A 22,785-nucleotide genomic window follows, 5' to 3' on the forward strand; every position below is an offset into this window, starting at 1 on the left:
TGAAAAAGGAGCTTAATAATATATTCATTTAATTGTAATTTCTCAAGTCTGAAGTAGCTGATAAGAAGAGGGCAATTTAAAAGAATTAGAAATCAAAATGATAGGTGAAGGTATAGATAGTATTATAACACTATCTTAAACATAGTTGAGAGGAAAATGTGTTCTGTTTTATTTTGTTTTTTCTCATTTTTCCCACCATTCAATAGCAAATGAATAGTTATATTTTCTGAAATTGAACACTTTCACATAAAATACACATCATAAGTTACTATGCATGTATTCAATTTATTTGAAAAACATTTAAAAATATGTTAATGACAGTAAACATTTAAGTTCAGTTTAGCAACTCTTCTTTTAGCTTTACACTTAAAAATAACTTTCAATTTGATGTGCTTTATAAGTAGAAATAGGTATGGTTCATTAAGATTTTATTTCGATGAAATTATGATTTAATCTTATTGGTTGCTCTTAAGAGAACAACTAAAAATTAGCAAAGGATATTTCTAGACAAATGTAATATACTTGTCCTTTAAAATATGTGTTTACAATGGTGTTTATATATTAAGAAAAATCAAGTAAGATTTTTAACGCAAAACATGTTTTGAGATTGGGAGCTAAAAAATGTGCTTTCAGTTCAGGGTTTGCCAAAGAAGTGCAAGGCCCTGAACTCAAACTTCAGTAAACCACTAATCCCTCTCAACACATATGCACACACACACACACACACACACATACACACACACACACACACACACACACACACACACACACACACACAGGCTAAAAAACAAAACTTTATTGAACTTTGGAAGAGAATAAAATTTCTAGCATTTATAAACAGGGACTGACATATAAAAATCTCCATTCTTGGGGCTGGGAAGATGGCTCAGTGGTAGAGTGATTGCCTTGCATGCCTGAGGCCCTGGATTCGATTCCTCAGCACCACATAAGCAAAAAAAAAAGCCGGAGTGGCGCTGTGGCTCAAGTGGTAGAGCGCTAGCCTTGAGCTGAAGAGCTGAGGGACAGCGCCCAGGCCCAGAGTTCAGGCCCCACGACCGGACCCAAAAAACAAACAAACAAACAAACAAAAATCTCCATTCTGTATTTTACCAATATGTTAATTTTATTATTTATAGAATGTATGCATACTTTACTTATGTTTTATGTAATATATTGGTTTTGCTGTTTTCTTCTTATACAAAGAATTTTGTATTTAAAATTCCAGTTAATATATCAAAAAATATGGAATGACCTCCTTTAAGTAAAATTGTATCAGAATAATAGAAGTATATTTCCACTATTTGCTAACATTAAAACTTTAGGAGGTTCACTTTTCAATGTCTCGTATATTTATACAAAAGCGTTGTGTCATTTTAACATTTTATTTTGTCTCCTACAAATCTGTGTCAATGTTTATTTGTTCCTACATCTAAACTGTCAAGGTAAGAAAATTCAGATCTCTTGACAAACTTTTATTATCCTATTATATTATATATGGCAAAATATTTCAGAATATTGATAGCAATTGTTTATTTTTAATAACAGCTCATTTTATGAATCTACACATCTGTTTTCTTTAGGTATTTCCTTTCCAAAAGTATCATTAATGTAAAATTAATTGGACACATAAACTTTGATAGCAGTTGTATAAAACATAAAATTTTAATGAGCATCTTTCAAATAAGATAAACAAAAGTTTAATTTGTTGCTTTTAATAAGCTCATATGAATGTGCGACGATAATGTGAGTCCACAAGGTGAACTAAAAAAAACAAAAACAAACAAAAAAACTCCACAACAGTGACATGAGGTGCTCCTAGTACCTTTCCCCATATTTGATGCTGACTCCTTTCTCCCCCAAACAGGAAGAGTTTCCTTAATAAATAACCTTAATACTTTCTACCTTCTAAAAGTAAATTTTATATTGCTAGGTTACAGAATTAATATATCTTTATGTCTCATACTTGCTCATTTCATGGCATTCTTTTTTTATAGTCTATCTTGTAGTTTCCATTACCTTTCACATGACACATTATATGTGATTAAAAGCATCATGTCAAAATGGGATAAGTATGTCATTCACATTCAGATCATTTTCAATGCAGGTTCTTATGCAGCTGTAAGAATGTGTAGGTGAAAATAAATATATAAATGTATATTTTCCTATGTATGTGATTCAAAATAACGTTACAGATGACACATATTCCTATTCAGAACAGTGGTCCTTTTTGTGGTTAATCATTGAGAATTGACCAAAAAGAAATATAAAAATAAATTCTGAGGTGTGAACATGTTTCCATCAAAAAAGATTTTAGTTATATATTTGCTAAAATGTCATGGCTAAATTGAGTTAATTTCAATGTACATAGTTTTTACTGGAAAAATAAGAAGTATACAACATTCCCTTTTTATAATTTGTATTTATTTATGTATTTATGTACTTATTTATGTATGTATTTATTTATTTTTGTCGGTTGTGGATCTTGAACTTGCGGCTTGGGCACTGTCCCAGTGCTCTTCAGCTCAAGGCAAGCTGTCTACCGCTTGAGCCAAAGTGCCACTTCAGGTTTTCCAGTGGTTTATTGAAGATAAGAGTCTCAAGGAGTTTCCTGCCCGCACTGGCTTTGAACCGTGATCCTCAGATCTCAGCCTCTTGAGTAGCTAGGATTACAGGCATGTGCCACCAGTGCCTGGCATTAACAACATTCTAATTAACACAACCAAGAAGTTGCTTTGTATGTCCCTCCCCCACAGTATAACCCCTGCTTTCACTGCATTTGTTGTCGGTATAATTTGTGGAGGGGAAGTGGGAAAACAAATCATTTAAATAGGGATCCAGGTGGACCCATTGCAACAATGAGATGTACAAGTCGTTATGTCGAAAAGGAACTTTACAACTTTGGTGGGGGGGAGGGGCGGTGGGAAGGATTGAGTGGGGGGGGGGCAGGGGAGAGGATGGGAAGGGATGGGAAGGGGAAACAAAGGAGGAGGCTACAATGCTTGATAAGAAATGTACTCATTATCTTGCCCATGTAATTGTAACCCCTCTGTACAGTATTTTCACAATAAAAAAAAGAAATTAATTTAAAAAAAAAGAAGTAATACTGAAACAAGAAAGGCTGAACTTTTCAGGAAGGAATAGAAGAAACTGCTTGGAGAATAGGAGAAGCTCCTTGGTACAGGCTGAAATTTTCTTTAAAAAGACTCAGAAATAAAACAAATCAAAGAAAGGTTGGATAAATGGGATTGCATTAAACTGCAGAGCTTCTGTATCGCAAAGGACATAGCTAGTAAGATCAGTAGAAATCACACAGATTGAGAGATATTCAATAGCCAAATAACAGACAATGGCCTTAAATCTAATATACACTTGGAGCTCAAAAAATTAGATCCCCCAAAACAAATCCTCAAAGAAACAACTGCCCCATTAATAAGAGGGCTAAAGACTTAGAGACACTTCTCTGAAGAGGAAATAAGAATGGCCAATAGATTCATGAAGAAATGCCCAACACCTCTGGCCATACAATAAACTCAAATCAAAACAACATTGAGATTCCACCTCACCCCAGTTAGAATGGCTATAATAATAATAATAAAACATTTAATAACAACAGATGCTGGAAGAGATGTGGCCAAAAGGGAACCCTACTGCATTGTTATGGAAGTATAAACTTGTTCAGCCACTCTGGAAAGCAGTATAGAGGTTCCTCAAAGTACTACACATAGAACTCCCCAAAGACCCAGCAATCCCTCTTCTGGGTATTTACACTAATGATCACAAACAAGACCACACTAAAGCTACCAGCACTACTATGTTTATCACAGCACCATTCACCATAGATAAAATATGGAACAACCGAGATGCCCCTCAGTAGATGAATGGATCAAGAAAATTTGGTATACACACACACACACACATACACACACACACACACACACACACACACACACACACACACACACACACACACAATGGAATTCTATGCTTCCATCAGAAAGGAAATTTGTAAGGAAATGGAAGGACTTTGAAAAAATAATATTAAGTGAAGTAAGACAGACTCAAAGAACCATAAGTCCCATGATATCTCTTATTTGTAATAGTTAGAATAGGATAATATTAGAAAATGAGCATAATAACTCAATAGCTATTTTCATATTACCATACAAGACGATGTTAAGCAAAATGAACTCCAAGACATGGACACAAGAGGTTTTTCTTTGTTGTTGTTGTTCTCAATGTACTATGTGATTTCTTTTTTCTCTTGTGTTATTTCATTGTGTTCAATTTTGGTACCCTGGGTATTGTATAGTTGTTTATGTATACTAGGAAGGGAAGGGCAACAACAAAATATGAAACAAAGGACAAAGGGGCAACTTATACAACAGTGATACTCACAAGACAATATTTTGGAAATGATCTGTAAACTTGTGTGGAGGACTGGGGGGTGGAAGGGGAAGAAGGAGAAAAATGTAAGAAAGGTTAACAAGAAATGTAATCACTACCTTACTACAATAAAATTTTAAAAATAAAAAGGCTGAGTGCTAACCTAGGTGGTAAACACTGTCTGCCTCATTATACCATCGTGATTACTTTGTAGGTAATAAAATTATCTAAATGACATATCTAGGTTTAAGAGAATATTCCTTAAGTATATTTTCAAAAAAAAAGTTTTGCTAAACATTCCTTATTTATTTATTTATTTATTTATTTATTTTTGGCAGTTGTGGGGCTTGAACTCTGGGCCTGGGTGCTGTCTCTCAGCTCTTCAGCTCAAGGCGAGCGCTCTACCACTTGAGCTACAGCGCCACTTCCGGTTTTCTGGTGGTTTATTGGAGATAGGAGTCTCATGGTCTCTCCTGCCCTGGCTGGCTTTGAACTGCGATCCTCAGATCTCAGCCTCCTGAGTAGCTAGGATTACAGGCGTGAGCCACCGGCGCCCAGCTTAAACATTCCTTATTTAATGACCCAAACTAAAGAACCTCCTATGAACTTTTCACTTATCTTTATAAATAATACATATATAGGGTGCAATAGCAGTCTCCTTATATTCAGTATCGTAGATTTTTTAATCTCACTTAGACTTAACTTAGAAAAGAAATGAAGATGAATCTAGCAATCTATTGCTAGAGGCCTAAAATAAAATATTTGAAAATCTTCTGAAATATTTCTGAAAAAAAAGACATGTAGGCTTTTTTATATTTAAATATTTTAATAAAGTATCAGATCACCTGTCCATCTTGAGTAGATTTATATCACCAAGTTATCTGCCTTTCTAACCACATTTGCACTGGACTTTCAGAGAGAAAATCCTCTTAAGAGAACTTCCTGGGGAAGTTGCCTTGTCTCCACAGTAGTTCAAACACATCCTGAGCAGTACAATCTGAACTATTTTCACTCATTTTCTCTATTCCCTTTTGTGATTTTGATGCCATTTAGAGAAACCTGAAAAGATGATACTTCTGCTTTTGTAAAGAGAAATTGTCTCCCTGGATCCTGAAGTAGACTTCTATATCAAGCACACACCCAGAGCAGGCCAGTTTCTTTTTAATCCACTGCAAAGCTAATGGGTCACACTGGGAACGAGGTAGGTTTTGATAACCACTCTCCACCTTGAAAATGCCATACTTCTACCTTTTGAAGCCAACACTCAGGAATTTTATAAGTATCTTATTTTTGTACTCCAATTTGTCTGCTGTTTAATTTTTAATAGCACTCTAATTAATCTGTGATTTATTTTCATTTTTGTGCAAATACAGAATGCCAGATTCTGCATGTAAAACTTTCATTAAGGAAGTAAGTCACCATATATTAAAGGGCACACACACACATATGTATGTATAAACATTTTTTGTAGACATGTTCAAAATGCTTAGGTGAAGAGTTTAATTATCAATAATATCAGATCTATTCCTTAATCATCACTACTTCAAAAAAGTCTATGAAGTAATTATGGGAGATAAATGATTATTTTTGCAGACAAAAAATGTACTAAGGAAAATATATCTAGGTATGTTTCATTAGTTTTTAATAGCTTGACAAAGACAAATATTGTGACAAAGACAAAGCAAAAGAAAAAAGAAGTGGATTCAAACATATATCCAAGACCACATTAAGCAAGCACAGTATATCTTAACAAAAGGATCATATGAGAGAACTAAAAGACAGAAGAAAAAGAAGTAGAAAAAAATATGATGGTATTCTTGGGATTTATTTCCTTAACTGGTGTAAAATATTACCTAGGTCTTTAACAAGCTCAGTGGGCTCAATATAAACAACTACAAAGGAGTTTGTAGCCAGAGACATCATAATAAGGCTGTACATGTTGGAAAACAAAAGCAAGCAAAAAGTCAGGTAATCAAGGTATGATGAACAACTACATATAAACAAAGGAACTCCCTGAGAATAACAACTAATTTCTCCAAATAAACAATGAATTAAAACAAAGAAGGAAGTTTCATAATATATATCGAATTCTAAAAAAAGGATAGAAATGTCAAACAAGAAATTCGATTAAATATTTTTTTTTACAAAAGAATGTGAAATATTAATCCCCAAAACAAAACGTGACAGAACTGTTTATTAGCAGTTTCCAAGTACTTTTTTTGGGGGGGGTCTGGTAGTGGGGCCTGATCTCTGGGCCTGGGCACTGTCCCTCAGCTTTTCAGCTCAAGGCTAGCGCTCTACCACTTGAGCCACAGCGCCACTTCTGGCTTTTTCTTTTTGCTTATGTGGTGCTGAGGAATCGAACCCAGGGCCTTGAGCATGTAAGGCAAGTGCTCTACCACTGAGCCACCTTCCCAGCCCCCAGTTTCCAAGTATTAAAGGAAGTGATTAAGGACAAAACCAAAACCAAAAACATAAGTGAAGGTGCCTATAATCAACAACATGTATTTAAAGGATATTTTTTCTCTATTCCTCACTGACTTAATTACCAATCATCAACAATTGCTCCTCAACGTACCATAGGATTTATATAACACACTAAAATGAAACATATTTAATAACAATGGAGGAAATGAGGGCAGATATTTTTCTAAAAGAAGAAATGTCACCAGTGATGGAAGAAATTTGCATGGAGAAAATAACTAAAAATGATACATGATGTGATGAATCTAACAAACTCTTTGTATTTTCTATCCTTTGTGAATCTCAGATTCAAAGACATAGCATTTTATAATACAATAATAATAATTTTTATTGTTTTTAACAATAGTTGTAATTTGTCTAATAACACTAATAATGGGAGAAAAGTAACAATTTTATAGCTTTTTAGATTAGATTATTAAAATCAGATAAAGAGTTTGGGTAGTTACAATGTGTACATCTCTAAGCATCTATCAAGTATATGAGTCAAACAATTACATCATATGGAATGTTGTAGTATAAAAAAAGAAACAATATATGAACAATGACATGAAATATTAAAACATTAAGTGATAGAAATCATATTGTATATACACATCTTGGTGTATAATTTGGCAATGAAAATAAAATGCTAACATATGCTGCAGTATGCAGCCTTTGTTTATGTTAAGCTTGTCACAAAACAGTATATGTACTATGCTTTTATAAATTATTCACATATATGTGCATAAATATGTATTGTGATGAGAGAGATTATATGTGTTGTAGGAAGTAGGAAGAGGAATAGAGGAGTAAAATTGATTGCAATTCAGAGTGAACATGTGTGGAGTTATAAAAACAACATATCACTCTGTTCCTAATATAAACTAATTTTAAAATAAGAAATTATAATAATTGGCAATAGACTGGAGGCAATGCAGTTGAGTAGAAATAGAAAACTACTGATAATGGTCATGAGGTTGCTTGTGGGATTATAAAAATAGGAAAGTGTGATGATAACTTTATAGCTCTATAAATTAATTGAATGAAATTATACATAATACCTTATTTTATCATATCAATTTTATTTCAATAAGCCTATATTAAGGATACAGATTTGTAATTTCCATGATTGGCATCAACAAGGGAGGTATGAAATAATAGGCATTTTAAAGAGTTTCAGTTGAAGAGAAAATTATCTGAAGTAAAATTTAAATTGGTCACTCTCTGGGAAAAGAATACTTTTACATAATGACTAAAACTAGTAAATAAACTAGTAGACAAAGAATGTACATTGTCTACTATGCAGAACTTTATGATTCATCTTGTAATAGTAATATTAAATAGTGTCACCCTTTTGTTGAGTTATGTTAGTACTCTATTTTCACCAGTTCCTATAATGAATGCAAATGAAAGAAAGTATACAAATATACTTCAGTTCTGTGACACTAAGATGCTATTTTGACCACAATTGTGTGAAAAACTATTTGAATCTCATGTCTTTCAATGAGTTAAAGTAAAAAATCATTTTAGGAAGATATGCTTTAAATGTTGAAAAATCCTCTGAGTTCAAAAAGGTCATTAGCCAAAGGTGTTGGAACCAGTGTCTGCCCTTCAAATCCCAACAAAGTAAAAAATCCTGGTTCCATGAGAAATTGAAAGTTAATAACATTAGCATCACCTTTTCTAGAATCAGCAGAATCCACAAAAGGCCTTGTGGAAATAACGTGAAAAGTTGCAGGTGGCCTAGTCAGAAAATGATAACTAAAAACGAATGTATCTGGACATTTATGTTACTGTAATTTGTTTGTTTATTATTGCCTAAAGGGTTATAAATCCTATAGAATTGAGGTGAACTCTTTTTTTAATTAAACACATGAATTTAAAAGTGTTTTTAACTTCTTTTACTAAAAAAAGTCTCATTATTAACAGTAAGTCCAATAATAAAAGGATTACTTATATCATTATATATGTACTGAAATATTCCTCTACATTTTTTCCATTTCTACGATCCTACTGCATTCCTCTGATTAAGCAAATGGATTTCTAATCTGTAATTTTATAGTGTAAAATAATATATCAAAAGGGAATATAGTTTATACTCTCATTCCTTTTCATTCTTCTAAATATTACGTGATTATCAGCTCTTTATAACATTATAGTGTTTACTACTATACTTCAAACAAGCCAACAGACACAAATTAAACCCAAGTCTTCACAATAATTCATCAGCATTTCAAAAGTAAAGACTGGGACATCTATTTCCAACCTACACAGAAGTAAGAGAGATTTTTTTAAGATGGTGAACAGTATATTAATAAGCAGTGAGTAATATCTGACAGATTGGAAACATATGATTTGAGTCCTCAAATGCCACTTCTTTCTTGCTTTGAAATACTTTTGGGATGCAGTTATGGAGGGGAATCCTTTTGAAGTAGGTAGACTGAATTGAGAAAGAGCTAGTCATCTAAGATCAGATCACTTTTCAGGACACTTTATTGGTGAAGAGGGTGCAAAGAGGGAAAGTCAGACATATCTGGTGCTCCCTCTTGTGTTCAGCAATGCAATTACTAAGCTGTGCATGTGAAGAAGGAACGTGATCTTGGCACCTGAGCCATTAGAGGTATTAGTGCTTCGTGTTGAGGCTGGGCTGGATGATGGATCTATGCGTTAACAATAAACTTGATTTTAAAAAATGAGAATAACAAAAAGCAAATAAATGTTTTATTTACTATTTTCCCACACCAAACACCTACATGGTGCAGCCATGCTTTTTTTCCCCCCATATGATGATTTAGGTATCTAGAGATCTCTATGTTTACAAAACATCTTTAAAAATTAGGATTTATTTTTAATCAATACACAGTAAATGCATTTGTTATCTTGTATCCAAGAAAATATTATATTGGTACTCCATTTAGTGTTATGGGATAAACAAAATTTTACGGGGGAGCTATAATTGCTGTTTGGAATTTACTGTCCTTTTGAGTTCAGCGGTTGTTACCAAATGTTTCTATGAAGCAAACTGTTGCTACACAGTAACTGTATTCAGCTTGTTGAAGTCATGTATGGTTCTTCACCACAAACACAGCCTTGAGAAACATTTGAAAACTATTTGTCCTCTTTCAGGCCAAGCAAACTATGCCTTTGACCATTCTTTGTTATGCCAGACACAGTTTTGATATCTCCTTTTAATGAACTAGAATATAATCCACAGTTACATCTCCATGACCCTATTTCTTAAATGAGATTTCAAAATAAAGACAAGATTTCCTCTGGCAATTAAGAAGGAAGATTTATTCAGGAGCATAGGTCATTGAGGGTTATGATAGCATAGTGCCTAATACATTCAAGTAAAAGCTAGTTTGAAAACTCTCAAGGTTATGATAAGATATCCTCAAATAACAAGTTACCAAACTTAGACCTGGAATGAAAATTTCACTGTAACAGTCGGCTTTCATGGAGCTGAAATATTTGAAAGGCCATGCACATCTTTTTTCCCACTAAATGGCAGACATGCAGGCTTCCTGGCTACTCGGTAGATTAAAAGCTTCAGAGAAACACCTGTGGGTTTGGAAGCAGCGCTGCACAGAGGCATCAAAGGGATATCTGAGTCAGCTCTCAGAGGGAGGAAGCCCAGAGTTAGAGTTAGATGAAATTATGATTTTATTCTACTGTTTAGAGCTCATAGAAAAAAGGAATCTCAACACTGCCTACAGAATACATTCCAAAACCTTTAATTTGCGACGAAAGACCTGCCATCTGGATTCAGTCTCCTTATTTTCCTATTATATGTATAACACACATAAAATTCCAGTTATTTCAGTTGTCTGCTTTTCATGCCATGTAGATACAGATATTAAAAATCTATCTTCAGATAGTCTTATCTCCAAATCATGTGATAAATTCCACTTCTTCAGACCTTTTGTTTTTCACTGAATGAACAAGTATATTGGGTGCATAAATTTATGAATGAACTATTGAGCTTTTCAACTGTGTCCAGAATTGTAACTGTTCCTTGCTTCTGTGTTTGTTTTTTGTTTTATTTTTTGTCTTTGTAAGTAATGGGGGCTGGATGCTGTCCCTGAACTTTTCTGCTCAAGGCTAGCACTGTATTGCTTTGAGCCACAGATTTACTTCCATTTTGTTCTTTTGTTTTTCTTTTTGTTTTGTTTTGTTTTGTTTTAATTGAAGGTAAGAGTCTTACAGACTTTCCTACCTGGGCTGGCTTCAAATGCCAATGCTCAGATCATAGCCTCCTAAGTAGCTAAGATTACAGGTATGAGCCACCAGTGCCTGGTTCTCTGCTTTTTTTGAACAACATAAAAGAAGTAGCTCATGTATTTCTTCCCAGTATACATTATGACATCTACCTCCAGCTGTGACTATTTCGAGGGTGGCTTGTGCACTTTGATATTTTCAATATTAATTTACATATTTTTACAACTCATAAGCCATAATTTGATGAATATACCAATCACAGTGAGATCTATATTAATACTTAAAATATTTTTAGTTGCTCCCTGTGCTTGATGAAAATCTCTATATTGGCTAATCTAGAATTCATATGAAAGCAGTTTGAGGCAAATATTATCTTCATTTAGTAGACAAAGAGACTACAGATCAGTTATAGATGGAGGTCTTCTATCTATATTATTGAAGATTATTATTCCTAATTTTATTCTTTCTATACCAGTATGGTCCTAGAAGAAGGGTATCGGCTTTACTCATACAAATATAATTATTTAGTATATTCTATTAATGTTAACACAAAACTTGCAAATAAAATTTGCATAGTAATTATTGAAGAAGAAGAATAAAAATTTGTCCATATTCTCTTTTATAGGATAGTATTATCAACAACCTGCTTAATAATTACAAAGACATCTTTAACACCTGCAGAGGAAAATTTTTGTTTTCGTCATTTAGATATTCACTCATATACCATGAAATGTTTTATCATAACTTTTTGAATTAAATTTGTGTATTTGATGAGTTTTATTTTCTCCTTTGTTTTTCACAATTATATCTTTAAAAATGTTAGTACAAAGAGTAAGATTCAGAAATAGAGAATAGTGAAATAGAAATATAGATAGTGAAATAGAGAATGCAATGCACATCTCTGAAAAGAAAAGACAGTGCAAGATAGGGATGGATCTAACTGCTTTCACAGAAGAGTCTCTGTTAAACAGACAGGCCTGAGATTTCATTTAGTATATCCAGAGAACAGTAACCATAGTGAGCACACAGTTTATACAAACAACTATACTTATCTCATTTACATTTATTTCTGTAAAAAATAAAGTTTATAGCATTCAGGAAGTTCGCCATCTGGTTGGGAAGACAAAATGTGTAAACATGCTGAAAAGTTATAAACAAAGAAAAAATATACATAGACTAATAAAATTGTAGGGCTAATATATGCTCCATAAATGGCCATGCATTTTAGAGTATAAACAAATGAAGCTCTACAACTCTGAATTCAGAAAGAACCATATGCTGATTAAGTATGTTTTGGTTTCAATCTTTGGTCTGGTTTTAATTCAGATGACTGAAGTAGGGTATTTAAAATTTAACCTTCTCGCATTTACACTTATAAACAACAACATATGTCTGCAGTTGTTATGTATCAATACATATACATTCATATATATCAAATCTGTTTGACATTAAAGAAGAGGCCATATACCTTTAAAATTAAGTTTTGCAATAAAAATTTGAGAACATCACTGCAATGCTAAAAGCAATCAACAGCTAATAAAATATGTAATTTATTAAGGTTTATCACTACCTTGAGGGTACAAGAAAGGAAAAGCTTCTGGAACACAAAATCCTAGCAAACAGAGAAGTAATGATTATATCAAAGATAAGGAAGGGATGTATATAGGTAACAGAACAGGTTTTTTTTTTTTTTTTTTTTTTGCAGCATCATATTTAACAAGTATATTCTAGCTGGCCACTGATGGCTTATAATAGCAATTGTAGCCTCCCAGAACACTGAGATATGAAGGTCCCTTGATAGAGTCTAGCCAAGAAGAAAAGGGTCAGCATAAAGCAGGGTTATAGCACAGCTTAAGTGGTATTGTGTCAGCCTGTTAAGCAGAATGTCCTGAATTCAAACAACAGTACTATATATGAGGGAGAGGGAGAGAAGGGAGGGAGAGAGAAAAGAGGGTGGGTAATGGATTCTATCATATTCCAATCACAGAATCAAAGAAAATGATTTTTTGTGATGGGGAAGAAAGGGAACTTCAAATTCATCCTAAATTTAGATCTTTCTATTGAAGGGTTTCAGCAGAAAAGTGACCAGAACACATCTTATCAGAGTCAGATAATACTACAAGTTTTAAGAAAATTCCATCTAATAAGATGTAGGACCAGAATTTCCTAAACAAATATGTCCTAGATTCAAATCCAAAAGATTATAATTTGAGTCCTGTAAACAAAACAAGAAGTAGGTAACAATACTGTGAAAGTTTAATTTGACATAATAAAATGACAAACTGTGTCTTTCCTTTTGTATTTCCAAAATCACGCTCTTCAATATGATATATTTATTACTTCTAGACAAAGGGAGTAATTAGCTGTAATCATACATGAAATCTTTTTTTTCATACATGAAATCTCATTTTTGCAAACTGAATGTACAAAAGGAAAAATTAAACTGGAAAATAAGTAAAATAATTTTGTGGATTATAATTCAAAAGTTTCTATGTGGTATGGATGATTCTATCTATTCAAATGGTATACCATTACTAAAAATTATATAACCTGATATGCGTCAATGGAGTTAGAAGCTAAAATAATCATTATTATTAGTATAAACCAATAATAAACAATATGGCTATTATAATGTAGATTGTTTTTAGAATAATATTGGTATTACCAATACACAATTTGATTTTTCACTCAATATAAAAGGTAATTACACTTAGATGTTTGTACATGTAATGTATATAATATGAACACATTATGTGCATATTATAGATACTATATGATGCCTATACTTTATATATATTACGTGACTGTATATTATATAATATGAAAAACACAGATAATATATAAAAACAAAATCCTCAAAGAAATAACCACCCCATTAATAAATGGGCTAAAGATTTAAAGAGAGACTTCCCTGAAGAGGAAATAAGAAAGGCCAATAGACACATGAAGAAATGTTCAACACCTCTGGCCATGATCAAAAGAACATTGAGATTCCACCTCATCCCAGTTAGAATAGTTTATAATAAAGAAATCTAAAAAAAGAGATGCTGGAGGGGATGTGCCAAAAGGGAATGTTACTATACTGTTGGTGGAATGTAAATATGTTCAACTACTCTGGAAAGCAGTGGGAAGGTTCCTCAAAGGACACCACATAGCTCTCCCCTATGACGCAGTAATCCCATTTCTGGGCATTTACCCTAATGAACTCAAACAAAGCCACACTAAAGCTACCAGCACTACTATGTTTATCACAGTATTATTTACCATAGCTAAGCTATGGTACCAACCCAGACGCCCCTCAGTAGATGAATGGATCAAGGAAACATATGTGTGTGTGTGTGTGTGTGTGCATGTGTGTGTGTGTGTGTGTGTGTGTGTGTGTGTGAGGAGTTCTATGTTTCCATTAGAAAGAATGACACCATCCCATTTGTAACAAAATGGACTGACTTTGAAAAAAATCATATTAAGTGAAGTAAGCCAGACCTAAAGAGACATAGCTCCATGGTCTCAATTTTTTTGGGGGGTGGAGGGGTCGGCCTTGACCTCTGGGTCTAGGCGTTGTCCCTCAGCTCTTCAGCTCAAGGCTAGCGCTCTACCACTTGAGCTTCAGTGCCACTTCCGGTTTTCTGGTGGTTAATTGGAGATAAGAGTTTCACGGACTTTCCTGCCTGGGGTTGGCTTTGAACCGTGATCCCCAGATCTCAGCCTCCTGAGTAGTTAGGATTACAGACGTGAGCCATCAGCGCCCAGCTTCCCTTATTTTTAATAATTAGTATAGGTCTAGGATAGTTGTAGCAGAGGATCTTAATAGCTTAATAGCTATGTATATATTTCTAAAATTATGCTAATCACAATGAACTACAAGATATGGAAACAAGAGGGTTGTTTTTGTATGTTTTTTTCTTAGTGCACTGTATGCAGTTATTCCTTTTCGCTTTTTTTAAATTTCCCCCAGTCCTTTGGTTTACCCCCTGTTGTCATTGCTTTAGCTTTTAGTACCCTTTGTATTGTATATAAGTTTTATCTGATTTGGGCATGGGAAAAGTAATCATCACAGAAATGGTGAGACAAATTGACAAAGGGTGAACCAATGCGAACAGTGATACTCAGAAGATATTATGTTGGAAATAATCTATACAACTTGTGTGGGAGTAGAATGAATGCAGGAGATTGGAGTGGGAAATCTGGAGAAAACAAGGGATGGGTAATACTATTCCAAAAGAAATGTACTCATTACCTTACTTGTGTAACTGTTACCCCCTATGTCTATCATCACCTTTACAAAAATTAAAACAAAAATAATACTGTGTGTAGCCAGGTTCCCATGGCTCAAGTCTATAATCCTACCTACTCAGGAGGCTGAGAACAGAGGATTGCAGTTCAAAGCCAGCCATGGCACAAAAGTCCCCATGAGACTCTTATCTCCAATTAAACAGTCAAAAATTGGAACTGGAACTGTGGCTCAATGTGCTAGAGCACTAGCCTTGATCGAAAGAGCTCAGGACAGGGCCAGGCCTAGATTTCAAATCCCATGGCAGACATAAAAATTGCAAGCAAAAGAAACCAACTCTGTGTGTGTGTGTGTGTAAGAGTATTTAAATCTAAATGTATGAATTAGTTAAATAATTATGCCTTTCTACCAAGACAAGCAATATTTTGGCCTTCTGTGGAAATTATTAGAAATCAAATTTATTGATGCTTAAATTGTTTTATTCTTAGAATCTTATAATTCCATAACCAATAAACTTATGAATAATTCATGTATTTTGTCTGCCTGAAATCTAAATATTATAAATGAGTTCTGAATAGTCAAGTGTACTTAGTGTTTATTTTCACACATGAATCTGTGTGTCTTTCATACACACACTCATTCTCACAAATTGCCTATGTGGATTGTGTTAATTCAGTAATGTTTTTTTGTTGTTGTTGTTGGTCATGAGGTTTGAACTCTGGGCCTGAGAGCTGTTCCTCAGCTCTTCAGCTCAAGGCTAGCACTCAACCATTTAAGCTACAGAACCACTTCTGTTTTTTTCTGGTGGTTTATTGTAGTTAAGAGTCTCATGGACTTTTCTGTCTGGACTAGCTTTGAACCACGATCCTCAGATCTCAGCCTCCTGAGTAGCTAGGGTTACAGGTATGAGACACCAGCACCCGGCTCAACTCAATAATTTTTAATAACTAAAAATTAAATATACAACAAGTATATTACCATAACTTGTATAATAACCTTAGTTCAATGGTAAATCTAGTTCAAATGACTTTTAATTCACTAACAATGTAGTTTGAAAGATATGCAAAATACGCATTTTCTAATATGTCATAGTGTTTTAATATATTAATTTTGATGTGGGGATTTTTTCCATTGTTTACCTTTAATTTCCTTGTCATTTTTGAACCATCTTATATCAGCTGCGGGTTTACTGCCAGATGTTTTGCAAGTCAACTGCATCAAGTCTCCCTCCATAACAGGTGAAGAGAATCCACTAATTTGAGGCTTCTCTGGAACACCTGAAATTTAGGTAAATAAGGAAGTTATCATCAATCTCCATATGTTTTATGATAAAATTAAATACTTTACACACATATAGTTTTTAAGTATGTGTAGTTCAAATCACAAGATTTTACGTGCAAAAATATTTTTTGCAATTCTGAAACACAATCACGCCATATATTGTAAGAGTTCCAGCATAGGTTAAAGAAAGTAAAATGCATTTGGGATAGAATCCATAAAAATTGTTACTTTTTTTTTTTTGAAAATTATAACATCGCTCATCAAGCATCTTCCTTTCCTGATCCTGAAATGTTTTTTGTCATTTCCTTAAAGTGGTTTTGTCACCTTCTGTGTATTTTGAGAAAATAAAGTTTTGGGTAAGAGATCCATCAATGAACTTTTTTGATTATTTATCTTATTCCTTTAAATGAGAGAATGTCTCTTGATAACATTTGCATAAAAATGCAATTTAAGTTGTAGAAGTAGGGTATATATTATTTTAATGCTAACTATGGCTACTTTTTTCTAGTCCTTATCAACATACGCAGTTATATTATCGTATATGAATGATTTAAAAATTTAAAGGTATATATACTTCTTGGGTATATATGAATTAAATTTTCTTATCAAATCCTTCAATAATAAACATATACTAAAACTTTATTGAACTACATTGATCTACTTTAAGTTTTGAGGAGACTAAATGCACAAATGTTGGAAAGTTTAAATATGAAGCATTCAAATTAAACAAAACCTACAATTACTAAGATCTGTTGTGTTTCTGGTCAAAGTACAAAATAGTAAATGGTAATTATTCAGTAATTATTTTTCTTTTTGAGTCTCATGTCTTTCTAGAGAAGAAAATATTACTTAAACTTAAGTAATTTTTAACTTGGAATACTCGATGTTGTTGGTACACACACACACACACATACACATATCTTCAATGACAAGCTAGAGAAGATTTTTTTAAATAAAATCATTCCAGCAGGACTCACAGTGAAACATTATTTTATATCTTAAGCACAAAACCAATTTGCTATCTGGATTAACCTTAGTATTCCCAACCCAAGAGGTGTGTATTCGTTCTTTTGAATGCAACATTGTGTGTTTATCTATCTAAAAAGGATAGCAGACTAGTGGGGGAATCAATCTTCAAATTTCTCTAACTTCTACAGAACACAGGTGTTTTTCAATGAACTGCAGCAATTTGTACTGATTGGGGCACCGGTGTCTATAGAATTGTGGAGCTCTGAGCTGCAACTTTATTTCCTCAGAATCTCTACAAATATATTGCTTTTTTATGTCACTTTAACCTTTGGGAAAATAAGTCTGATACTTAAAAAATAAAAGCACAGAGATGCTACAGGCTGCATGAACAAGTGACATTATGTACTTCATTTGGGAATCTAGAAACTGCAAATGTAAAAAGAAAGAAAATGCATGGAAATGGCACAGTCATTTAAAGGAACTAAAATATACAAAAGAGTCATTTTTGAAAGCTACAGGTTATTAGGGAAGGTCTCTATTGAGTGACTTATAGAAAAGAAGAGGCACAAGTTACACACAAATTGAATCCATCGTGTTCATGGCCATGTCATTTAACAAAGGGACCAGAGTACATCCTATATCGAGATGATTCTATCAAGATTAATTAGAAATTAAGGAAACTGACAGGTGTTGGTGAATAATAGATGAAATGCTCTATACTTTCTGGTTGTCATATAAATCCATGTATTTCCTTTTGTCCATTTGGAAAATGAGAAAAAACCATACTAGATGGAGTTTAAATATCTTTTGTTGTACAATAGCAGAGAATAATTTGAGCTGAATCTATCAATGATTTTCAAAATATATTATCTAGTTGCATCACTTTGCTGTGGTGGAATGCAGGTCTCTAAAATTTCTATTGGAATTAATCAGTTGCACTTACCCAAAACAGTGAGATAAGCCTTGGAAGTTTTGACAGGCATTGTAAATAAGGAACAGGTGTACTGTCCTTCATCGGAGAGAGATACATCACTGACACTGATGCTCAATTCATGCCAGGAAGCGCGAACCAGCTCGATCCTATTGTCTCTTAAAGCTAAAAAAATATTGAAAGTGAATAACATTAGAAATAGTCTATATTTTTATACATTTTCAACACATTATTGGTACCTTCTGTTTGACATACATCTATGTTTCCTGAACTAGTTTAAATAGTTTGACATAATTTATCAGTGTTTTTTTAACAAAAGCACAATGAAGTGCTCATTAATGGTGTCTGGAGTTATTTTTTAGTTAAATGATTAAATCTAGTTTAATGCTAGATAAAGCGATGTTTGTGCTAGCAGCTGACCTCTAGAAAGGATGCCATGGCATGCCAGAACCAAGGAAAAATGTGAACAAAATGTTGTCATTTTTGTGGACAGATAGCTCTGGGAATCTGATTGCTGACGACATTCAAGAAACTGAACAAAGAGAATTGTTATATTAAAAGTTCAATAGGGACATTTACTGAACTTTACCTAAATCTAAGGTGATATTTAGCTGAAAACACTTTCAGGCTACCAGAGACTTAAATTCACTGATTGGCTGAGATAGATCATGCTCATATATGCTTTGATCAAAATCACTTTCCTATCACAGAACACTTGTTTTCATTCAATATATCTTAGAATGCTATAGAGTTGTGCTACACTTGGCCAGTTTTTTGTGGGAGGGCACAGGAGTCTCAGTCATTATTATGTATATCTTATGATTACAAAATCATATTTTCATTAAGTAAACACATAAAATCTGGAAATAAGCAGGATATTACTAGTGAAATATAGAAAAAGGAAGCAAAGATGCTCAAGAATACCCAGATATAATGAATAATATAGTGGCTAGCTAAAAGGAAAAGATGGTCCATGGCCATCTTCTCCCAGTTATGGAAGAAGCACTCATTAAGCTTGATTATATTGTTGATCAAATAGGGTCTCTCCATCAGTATAAAAAGACACTTGGTCACCTTCAATGAAATATAGAAGAAATATCACAGACAAACATCCCCAAGAAGTAACCCCAAATTCAGCCTGAGAACCCTGGCCCATCTTGGGCAAGGTATTTGGATAACAAGACAATAACTAAAAGAGCCTTTCACAATAATAAGTCTTCAAAATGCCTTTTCCAAGGCAATTGAGAGTACCTTGCCCTACCAAATCACTGCCAAGGTGAGTTCACCAATCATTTACAGTGAAAATTTCTTTGCTAGTTCATTTGCTAAATAGTAGAACTTCTGCATGAGATTTTTCATAACATTCTTTTTCATTGCATTCCTTTCCCAGTTTATAAATACATATAGTGTCATCTCCAATATGCTTCAAAAAGGAAGTTCAAGTATAGAAGAATAAAGGACAACCTACAGTGGTACAACCGAGGATCTCCTAAAACTCAATGGACTCCCAGTGAGCAGGAAACTTGTCTCAATATCTCAGCACCCTGAACCATAGCTCTCTGCACAGTAGGTATTCAATGAATGGCTGTTACATTGAAAGTGAGAACTAAACTCTGTCTGTATATGATAAGAACAGTGTAACAAAGAACTGAGCTGGGAAATCCTCTTCAATATCTCTCCACAGGATTCCCCATGGGAAAGAAGTCAAATAAAGAGAAAATGAAAAGAAATAGAGGTAGAGAAAGAAGGGAGAATTAATTTTTAAAAAGCTCCCACTTACAGGCTATGGGCATAAAAGAGTTAGAGACCCCATGCTACGTAGTTTTCAACCAAGTGATATTTCATTGGTAAGTGATTTGAAGTACCAAGTAGGTGATCTTTGATATAATACCTTTGCCTCACAGTTTCCAAATGAACATTCATGGCAAGGTAATAGTTGATCAGAGACCACCCGCATTACTATGTAGTAATTTCCAAATATGTAGCGAACAAAGAATTATAATATTGTCAGTGGATGTAAATTCAGTTTTTAAAAAGTTTCCTCATGAAAGCAAGGAATGCAAATGGTTTATCTTTCAAAAATAAGTATGAATCTTACATATGTCTCTTTAAAACATTTCCCTACAAATGAATAATTGTAGAGCAGGAATGAGCAATTGTAATTTTTAAAAAAGGAAAAATAAATTATACATACTGCAGTGATTAAAAAAAAAAAAAAGAACTACTAGATAGGCCTCTCTGGTCCGGCATCATTAACCATTAGGTACTTGCTAAACACAGGTAAGGTGATTTAATAGTTTAAAATCTCAAGTTCTGGAGAGTTTAAAACAAGAAGTACTGACCAATGAGTAAAAATCTGTTAATAACCACTTAATGGTAAACGTTATTATTACAAAATATTATTGTTTCTAAGTGGTTTATTAATATAAAAATAAATACTGTAATTCATGTTACATAAAATTAAAATTCCTAAGAAAATTTCTTGGATAAATTTAGTAATGCCCATTTGTGACAAAAGTTGCCAGAATATTTGGTAAGCTGCATGCTAATTCAATTAAAAAATGAAATAATAACAACAGTCTAATTGTATCCATTTAACATTATTTATCCAGGAGTCTACTAGGAGAGTTAGAAAAAGGAAGCTCAATTGCAGAGTGCTGTCTTAGCAATCTACACTCTGTTATAATTTTTACATCCCTGCAAAACCTTTTCAATTCAATTATGTTTAAATAGTTTCTAGTGAGAAATAATTAACTTTACATTCTATAAAATACTTACATAATATCAAATATTTTTTGCTGTTTAAATATTAACTAACATAATTATATCATTGTTTTATTTGCTTTTTTCTAGTTCACCCACTCGTTCGCCCCATGACATCTTCCCATGAGATGATTATGATGGATTGAATTATACCCAATTCCTCACAATTCCTCAGGATCCATGTACAAAATTATTGCTAGTTTATTGAATTATTAAATTGAATAGGAACATATTCCTAATTTGTAAAAGTAGTTTATGAGTTTATGTGTTAATGGTTTAGAATAATATTATATACTTTATATAATACATATTTTATATAAGGGAATTCTGTATAGTGAATTTTTCATTATTGTATTGAATTACTATGCAGTTTACACAGAAGAGCCACAGATAAAATCCCATCAGAATAATAGCAATACTTTCAAATGTCATCTTGGCTATTTAATTTCTTTTTTTGGGGGGGGGGTCTGGTCCTGGGGATTGAACTCTGGGCCTGGGCGCTGCCCCTCAGCAATTCAGCTCAAGGCTAGTGCTCTACCACTTGAGCCACAGCGCCACTTCTGGCTTTTTTCTTTTTGCTTATGTGGTACTGAGGAATTGAACCCAGGGCCTCATGCATGCAAGGCAAGCGCTCTACCACTGAGCCACCTTCCCAGCCCTAATTTCTTAATATTAATATAATTAATATAGCTAACACAAGCATACATTTCTAGATACATGAGATATTACCAATCAGTGTAATCACTTAAAAGCATTCAAAATTCTTTTAATATCCAAACAGTTTTGTAATGAAAGCTCCACAAATCAGATACAGAATGCATTTTAAGAATCTTGCTATCGGGCTGGGAAGGTGGCTCAGTGGTAGAGTGCTTGCCTTGCATGCCTGAGGCCCTGGGTTCAATTCCTCAGCACCACATAAGCAAAAAGAAAAAAGCCGGAAGTGGCGCTGTGGCTCAAGTGGTAGAGCGCTAGCCTTGAGCTGAAGAGCTGAGGGACAGCGCCCAGGCCCAGAGTTCAGGCCCCACAACCGGACCCAAAAAAAAAAAAAAAAAAAGAATCTTGCTACCTATTCTCCTTGGACTAAGAACACATCATCTCTATCCAGTAGATGTTGTAGGGAGTTTAGAAGTGTTAACATAATCAACCAAATTCTGCTGACAGGTAAGATTTATCTACAAATTTCAATACTAAACTTTTGATTTAATTTAAGATTTATTTTGCCGTGCATTGCATAAGAATATCCTCTTTTCTATTTCCACTTTTGATAACAAGGATACCTGGACTTTAATCTGATTTTTTTGCAGGAATATTGTATTGTCCACCTGGTTCAGGCCTAATTGCCTAATGTACTTCAGTCCTAATCACAATTTCTCTGGACTTGGTTAATTATCAAGATGATTCATTCAATGCAAAAACCCCAGTATCTATGAGTGTTACATATCTACTTTCCACCTCCTACCCCTTTATCTTTTAGAAAGAGAATTGGATTTAGTATGCCAAAATGATTTTTTTTTCCTGCTGAGTGGATTTGAACACTAAGAATGAA

The 22,785-nt window shown here is 33.6% G+C and overlaps 1 protein-coding gene across 2 annotated transcripts in view; it reads right to left on the reverse strand.

The window, feature by feature from the left end:
- The window catches only part of Cadm2 (cell adhesion molecule 2), a 115,416-nt gene extending 96,791 nt beyond the window's left edge, over positions 1 to 18,625 (reverse strand). For both annotated transcript variants that reach the window (XM_070030449.1, XM_070030447.1), the window contains exons 1-2: positions 18,489 to 18,625; positions 16,435 to 16,572 (exon numbers count right to left, since the gene is read on the reverse strand). In XM_070030449.1, the coding sequence (XP_069886550.1) occupies positions 16,435 to 16,572; positions 18,489 to 18,528 (178 nt within the window). In that variant the 5' untranslated portion in view covers positions 18,529 to 18,625. The remainder of the gene's footprint in view (positions 1 to 16,434; positions 16,573 to 18,488) is intronic.
- Between the last annotated feature and the right edge of the window lie 4,160 nt (positions 18,626 to 22,785).

The sequence above is a fragment of the Dipodomys merriami genome, unplaced genomic scaffold (assembly GCF_024711535.1).
Source record: "Dipodomys merriami isolate MVZ:Mamm:240054 unplaced genomic scaffold, mDipMer1.0.p SCAF_2, whole genome shotgun sequence".
NCBI classification, from domain to species: domain Eukaryota; kingdom Metazoa; phylum Chordata; class Mammalia; order Rodentia; family Heteromyidae; genus Dipodomys; species Dipodomys merriami.